The sequence below is a fragment of the Oncorhynchus keta genome, unplaced genomic scaffold (assembly GCF_023373465.1).
Source record: "Oncorhynchus keta strain PuntledgeMale-10-30-2019 unplaced genomic scaffold, Oket_V2 Un_scaffold_7763_pilon_pilon, whole genome shotgun sequence".
NCBI classification, from domain to species: domain Eukaryota; kingdom Metazoa; phylum Chordata; class Actinopteri; order Salmoniformes; family Salmonidae; genus Oncorhynchus; species Oncorhynchus keta.
This window is the reverse complement of record NW_026290998.1, coordinates 1-7,271: the sequence shown is the minus strand read 5'-3', so window position 1 is coordinate 7,271 and position 7,271 is coordinate 1. Positions and strand designations below refer to the sequence as shown.

Here is a 7,271-nt window from a genome sequence, read left to right as displayed (position 1 = left end):
TGCCTTGCTATGGGGTCCTTGAATGAGCTATCGGACCGAAACGTTGGGGTCCGTCTCTATGGGCCGAGCCGGTTCCAATGCACCTAGTCTTGTGTCTCTGAGACTTTTCTAAATGTCGCCATTTTCGTAATGGTCAAAATGAATTGAAGTCATTGCAAATGTACGAGGCTATTTCTCGGTCCGAGAACCTTCTAGAGCCACCTAACTCACCACGCACTATCGACCCGAGGTCTAGAACAGGTTTCTAAAGTTTCGAACTCTAGGTCTGACGGTTCTTTTTAGCTCGAACAAAGCTAACTATTGGAGGCACTGTCTGTCTCTACAAACCCCAATACGTCCCTCCTTCCAAGTTGTGTGTCTGTGTGATTTAGTTTTCCTTTGAAATTTTATGGGAAAAATGACTGATTTACAGTTCATGGGGGTTGCCTAATCACACATATGAAGTTTTGGACAGATCTGACTTTTTTAACCCCTCGAAACAGCCCCTGAGACACCAATTAAGGCACTTCCGGTTGGCACAGGAAGCTATAAGTCAACACATATCCTCACTGGGCTATGCTTTTACAGAATCCTGTGTTTTAAGTCCTTACGTTAAGAATTGACTGATTTACACAGGGTTGAATGCACTATGTCTATCAAACTGCAGGCAGGTAATGGATATACACTTTTAGGGTGATTTTAACCACTTCCGGTTGGTCCAGGAAGCTTAGAATCAACACAGGTAGACCTCATACTGGCCTGATGGACTGTCATCAAAGACAGGTTCATACGGCATTCATAACCCATATAGACTTCAGGTTGAATTTAGGGGTTCAGGCAATGTATTCCTATGGGGAGAGAAGTCAATGCAAACTCTTTGAAGTAAACACCTTCTTTTAACTATTAAGGGTTAATGCCACACGGTCAACGTTAGGCTTGCACGGATCGGAAGGACCTTAGGAACATACCTGAGGTCGAATTGTGCTTCTCACCCTAACGGTTCTCTCACTGTCACCCAAAAGCAAATGACGTTGTGGGGCAGGCTTCATTTTGGGCCTACTTTTCTAATGGTCGCTGCGCTCAGACCGAGCGAGCTACGGTCAAGCGGGATATCTCGTTGAACTCGGCACGGCCTAGAGATTATGTTTATGCCATTGCCTGCTCTCTGTGTCTTTGAGAACTGCACTTTTTCACTCCATCCTTGCTGTGTGTGCGTGTGAGAGCTTTTCTTTGACATCTGCTGGGAGAAATGACTGATTTACAGCTTAGGAGGGTTACCTGGTCACACATATGAAGTTTTGGAGAGATGTGACTTTTCTAACCCTTCAAAACAGACAGTGTGACCCAATTAAAGGCACTTCCGGTTGGCACAGGAAGCTATAAGTAAACAAGTGTCTTGATTGACATAAACACTTACAGAATCCTGAGTTTTAAGTCTTTAAGTTAAGAATTGACTGATCTATGATCTACACAGTGTTGAATGCAGTCATTTTCACCTTTGAAGGTTATGTACATCAAAACTCCTTTTGTGTCAATTTAACCACTTCCGGTTGCTCCAGGAAGCTTAGAATCGACACAGGTAGACCTCATAGTGGTCTGATGGACTGTCATAGAAGACAGGTTCATAAGGCATTCATAACCCACATAGGCTTCAGGTTGAATTTAGGGGTGCAGGCAATGTATTCCTATGGGGAGAGAAGTCAATGCAAACTCTTTGAAGTAAACACCTTCTTTTAACTATTAAGGGTTAATGCCACACGGTCAAGGTTAGGCTTGCACGGATCGGGAGGACCTTAGTAACGTACCTGAGGTCGAATTGTGCTTCTCACCTTAACGGTTCTCTCACTGTCACCCAAAAGCAAATGACATTGAGGGCTAGCCTTCCGTTTGCACCTTCTTTTTTTCAAGGTCGCTGCACTCAGAGCGAGCTACGGTCAAGCGGGGCGTCTCGTTGAACTCGGCACAACCTAGAGATTACGGTGATGCCATTTGTTATTTTTTAGTGTTTATTTCAGCCTGTCTGTGTAAGTTTCTAGTTCAAATTGTGCTTCCTGAACAGCAGTAGTACAGTCTACAGCAGGACCTTATTGTTTATTTCACTTTTTTTAATTATCTACTTAATTTGCTTTGCCAATGTAAACCCATGATTCCCATGCCAATAATGCCTAAATATTTGTTCCTACCTTCACAGAAAACAACACAAGACAGTGAATGTTTAACACTTACAAATTAAGTGACAAACTAAATATAAACCTTAAAGAAAGCACAACACAAAGAATTACTCAACTAGTTATTTAATAAAACAGAACAAACCTTTACATTATAAAGAATCACACCAAAATAGAACATTGAACCGACAGTTAGACTAAATTACACACATTTTACACTTCTAAAATTTAAACAAGCACACCAAAATTGAAAATCAAACCAAACAAAATCAGAACAGTGTAAATGTGAGAGTCTATAACATTCTACATGACTATTTGGAAGAGGAAGTCTTGTTGTTGGTCGGCTCCCCTTCCTTCAAGCTGCATCAGGGGTCCCCTCCTCTCTTTTGCACCTTCTCCTGCAGCTTTAACCTCCTTGAGGCAATGGCATTTTTAGTCGGACTTTATTTGAGTTTAGTCGTTGCATCCCTTTAATTGTGACAATGGGGAGTGGTGGGGCGACTTGAGCGTCACTTTGAGGGGTGAGACTAGCATGGGGCTGATGGCGACCACCATGTGGCATCTGCAGATGCTCCGCTTCCTCTTTGGGGTTAGTTCCATCTCCACCTGAGGATTGGTCACCTTAGAAGGTCTCTCCTGACAGAGCAAACACAAGAAATTAGATATATCTCAGAATTCACACTTGACTGTTACATAGTTTACAAGTACATTTTGATAATCGAATGTGTCCTGTCAGAATAGCTCATCTTACTGGAGGTTGTCTGGCCATCTGTTCCTCATCTTCATCCTCTTCCTCCTCTTCCGAGTCCCCGGAGGACGTGCCAGACTCCTGGTACACCACCTTGGTCTCTTCAGGGGTGGTGCTCCCGTCGGAGAGGGAGGCATCCTCTCTCACCTTCTGCTTTCTTTCTCCTGAGGTGGAGGGCTGGTTCTCTGCGGCGACTGTGTTATCTTCCCCCTTCAGTGCAGCCTCAAAGAGTGCCCTGGTTTCATTTGCTTGGGTTGGATTTAAATTCATGGCATAATATTTGTCTGCCGTCTGGATGTTGTGGCACATGAAGTTGGCCACCCTTTCCCTGTCAACCTTTGGGAGCATGTTTTTTACCTGTAAGACACACACACACACACACACACACACACACACAAATATATGATATTATTGATATTACTTCAGACAACAATAGAATAGGATCTTACAATAATTAGAATCCTATCTAATCTGACCTACATGAGTGACAATGGAGGTCCTCAGGTCAGTGAACGAAGGACATTCGGGCAGACCCATCTCCTTCCACACCTCCCTCAGGTTGGCAGGCAGGTTCTTCATCTGAGTGTTTGTGGAATTGAAAAAGAAGTGCTGGGCCTTCTTTCCCCCTAAGAGACAGTGCTTGAATTTGAGGAAGTCGGAAAACCAACTGTACTCCTCCTTCGTCAGCGACATCTGGACCATGCCGTACTCCCGATTTGTTTTGTGTTCTCCCACCTAATAGAGAAACAGAACAGAGAAAAAAACACAAAAAAACACATTACGCTCCTGCGACTGCAATTGTTTCCAAAGATAACCAACCAAGCAAACAAACAAATAAACACAGCCAGCTGTATTTCATAGACTTACATTGATCAGATACATCCCAGACTGGTCACATTTTGCCTCCTCCACCTCTTTCACCAACATGTTTTTATATAGGCCTGGTCTGTGGCCGTATATGGATGTAAAGTAGGCACACAGGTACCCATAAAACCGGTACTGATTCCTCTGTGTCCTTGTCTCTTCCAATGTTTCTGTGAACATGAAAATAAAAAAGGCAGCTTCATAATCCCACTCCATAATGCATTCTATACATCTCTGACGTCTATAAGTGTGTAAAAACAGTGACATAACAGATTGAGAAAAACTTACTCAGCACTTGAGGGATTTTTGCCTTGGCAAGAGACTGGCACTCCAGCAGGCTCTTTTTCGACACCACCTTGCCTTCCTTGTTGTCCTTCACCTTTACCTGGTGAAGGGAAACTGGTCGTCTCATGGACTTGCTAATGCCCTTCATCAACCGGTTGATCCCCCTCCATTGGTTCACGGTCAACCGGCAGCCAGGTGGAGGGGTCTCCTCAGAATATTTTAGAAATGCACCAATAGTCAAGGTGTAGTGGTTGACTGTGGTGATTGCCTTGTTCTTCTGGAGGAATTGAACCCATCTAAAAACACACACACACACACACACACACACACACACACACACACACACACACACACACACACACACACACACACACAAATCATACAATCAAATACTGTATTGTTGGTTAATGCTTGTGAGCCTAGAGAGAAAAAATAATTCTGCTTACTTCCTTATTTTGTCATGGTCTGTCAGGAAAATGAGAGAGGACTGGTAGGTCTCATTCTTCGCCATGTAGTTTAAAAATTGCGTCACCCTCTTGACCTTTGAGGCACAATTTTCACTCAGCTTATAATTTGGATTAGGGCCCTCACAGGTCTTCCTGAATCCCTCGATAAACACACCTAATCAAAAAAACATAACATTTTAGACTAGAATTACAATCTCATGAGGCTACATGAATCAGTCAGGTGGTTTATCATATTATTTTCAAACACAAACTCTTGTCACTATTTGAAGAAACAGTACTTACTCATAGCAGAGCCCGGGAAGATGAGTTTGCAAGTAGAGCCGGACACTGTAGGCTCCTCTCTCTGGTCCCCTGTACCTGTAGCTTGGTCATGTTCCTCTTGCTTTGTGTCTGTGTCTGACTCTGCCTGAAAGTTGAGGGCCTTCACCATGCCAACCCCCATCTGCCTTTTCAGCAGCTGGTATTTCTTCCTCGCCCTTTGCAGATCAGAGATCAACTTCAGGTTGTCCTTTTTAATGGATTTGTTGGTCTCACTTCTTGTATGCAGTGCTTCATCCCTCTCTTGCACAGCCTTTTTCAGTCGTAGGATCGGCGCATGGCAGTGGCAGGAATCCTCTTTGCAGTCCACTTCCTCCTCTGCTTCTGTAGGTGAACATAACATTTCCTCCTCATCCTCTTCTTCTTTCCTTACAGTCTCCACAATATCTAAATCTGTCGCCATTGGGATGGCAGGGATCGATGCCCTCAACACCGCCAGCCTCTCCATCGTCAGCCGTCTCCTAAGGTCCTCTAAAACCTGTCTCCTCTGTGCTCTGTTGAGCTCTGAGTGGGAGTCCATATGCCGGTCTAATCTGCTAAGATGTGTGGAGCATCCTGACACTGGACACTGCTCCTGCCTGACATTGATGCGGCCCGACTGCCACCTACACAGGAGTACCCTTTCCTCACTGTTCCTCACATGGTGTACATATCTAAGGTGCTGACTGAAGCCAATCACAACCTTATAGCATATTGGACATGAGCGCACTGGAGCCATCTATACTATTCTATACTATTCTATTCTATTCTATTCTATTGAAAAGGGAAATAATAGTAAATAAAAAACTTAACACAATCCCTTAAGCAATAAAGAAAGTATAATGCTTCTGGCTGCTTAATTGATACTCAGAAATATACATAAAACCACTCCTCACCACTCTCCTTGTCAGCTCAAAGTGAAATGCAGCCTTTTAGAAAAAAATCACTCTTCTCATTTTAAACACTCCCCAAACTCCTCCCTCTCTCTGTCAGCACATGATCAAACTCTGTGTTTTTCCATTTGAGAATGCTCAGGATGAGGCCCATACTTTGCTTGTAGTCAAATACATTCTATTATAGAAAATACTCCCCAAACTACTATATTGTCATCTCATAGTCAAATTCTCTATTTTCCCATTAAAAACAATCACATTGATGAGACTACTTTTTTTAAATGGCCCCTATGATCAGACAAAGTGAGCTACATGAGATTACTTTTTTGCACGGTCCCTGCGGTCAGACCGGTCTGAGTGAGCTACATGACACTACTTTTTTTGCATGGTCCCTGCGGTCACCGGTCAGACCGAGTGAGCTACATGAGATTACTTTTTACGCAGACAAAGCCTGCTACATGAGACTACTTTTTTGCATGGTCACTGTGGTCAGACCGAGCGAGCTATGGTCAAGCGGGAGATCTTGTTGAACTCGGCACGGCCTAGAGATTATGTTGGGAGAAATGACAGATTTACAGTTCAGGAGGGTTGTCTAGTCACACATATGAAGTTTAAAAAATGCGACTTTTTTAACCCTTCAAAACAGACAGTGTGACCCAAATAAAGGCACTTCCGGTTGGCACAGGAAGCTATAAGTAAACACGTGTCTTGATTGACATAGCCACTTACAGAATCCTGAGTTTTAAGTCTTTAAGTTAAGAATTGACTGATCTACACAGGGTTGAATGCACTATGTCTATCAAACTGCATGCAGTGTATGGATCAACACTGATAAGGTGATTTCAACCACTTCCGGTTGCTTCAGGAAGCTTATAATTGGCACAGGTAGACCTCATAGTGGTCTGATGGACTGTCATAGAAGACAGGTTCATAAGTCATTCATAACCCACATAGGCTTCAGGTTGAATTTAGGGGTGCAGGCAATGTATTCCTATGGGGAGAGAAGTCAATGCAAACTCTTTGAAGTAAACACCTTATTTTAACTATTAAGGGTTAATGCCACACGGTCAAGGTTAGGCTTGCACGGATCAGGAGGACCTTAGGAACGTACCTGAGGTCGAATTGTGCTTCTCACCCTAACGGTTCTCTCACTGTCACCCAAAAGCAAATGACGTTGTGGGGCAGGCTTCATTTTGGGCCTACTTTTCTAATGGTCGCTGCGCTCAGACCGAGCGAGCTACGGTCAAGCGGGATATCTCGTTGAACTCGGCACGGCCTAGAGATTATGTTTATGCCATTGCCTGCTCTCTGTGTCTTTGAGAACCGCACTTTTCACTCCATCCTTGCTGTGTGTGCGTGTGAGAGCTTTTTCTTTGACATCTGTTGGGAGAAATGACTGATTTACAGTTCATGAGGGTTACCTAGTCACACATATGAAGTTTTGAAAAGATCTGACCTTTTTAACCCTTGGAAACTGCCACTGTGACATCATTAAAGGCACTTCCGGTTGGCACAGGAAGCTATAAGTAAACCCATGTCTTGATTGACATAGAAACTTACAGAATCCTGA

General features: G+C 43.6%; 1 protein-coding gene across 1 annotated transcript; it reads right to left on the bottom strand.

The window, feature by feature from the left end:
- Positions 1-2,874: 2,874 nt before the first annotated feature.
- On the bottom strand, positions 2,875-6,351 carry LOC127929533 (uncharacterized). The gene is made up of 6 exons (XM_052517401.1): positions 4,794-6,351; positions 4,491-4,665; positions 4,048-4,340; positions 3,763-3,929; positions 3,376-3,630; positions 2,875-3,252 (listed from the first exon to the last, which is right to left on the bottom strand). The coding sequence occupies exons 1-6, from the start codon at positions 5,545-5,547 to the stop codon at positions 2,890-2,892; spliced, it is 2,007 nt and encodes a 668-aa protein (XP_052373361.1). The 5' UTR covers positions 5,548-6,351; the 3' UTR covers positions 2,875-2,889.
- Positions 6,352-7,271: the final 920 nt, after the last annotated feature.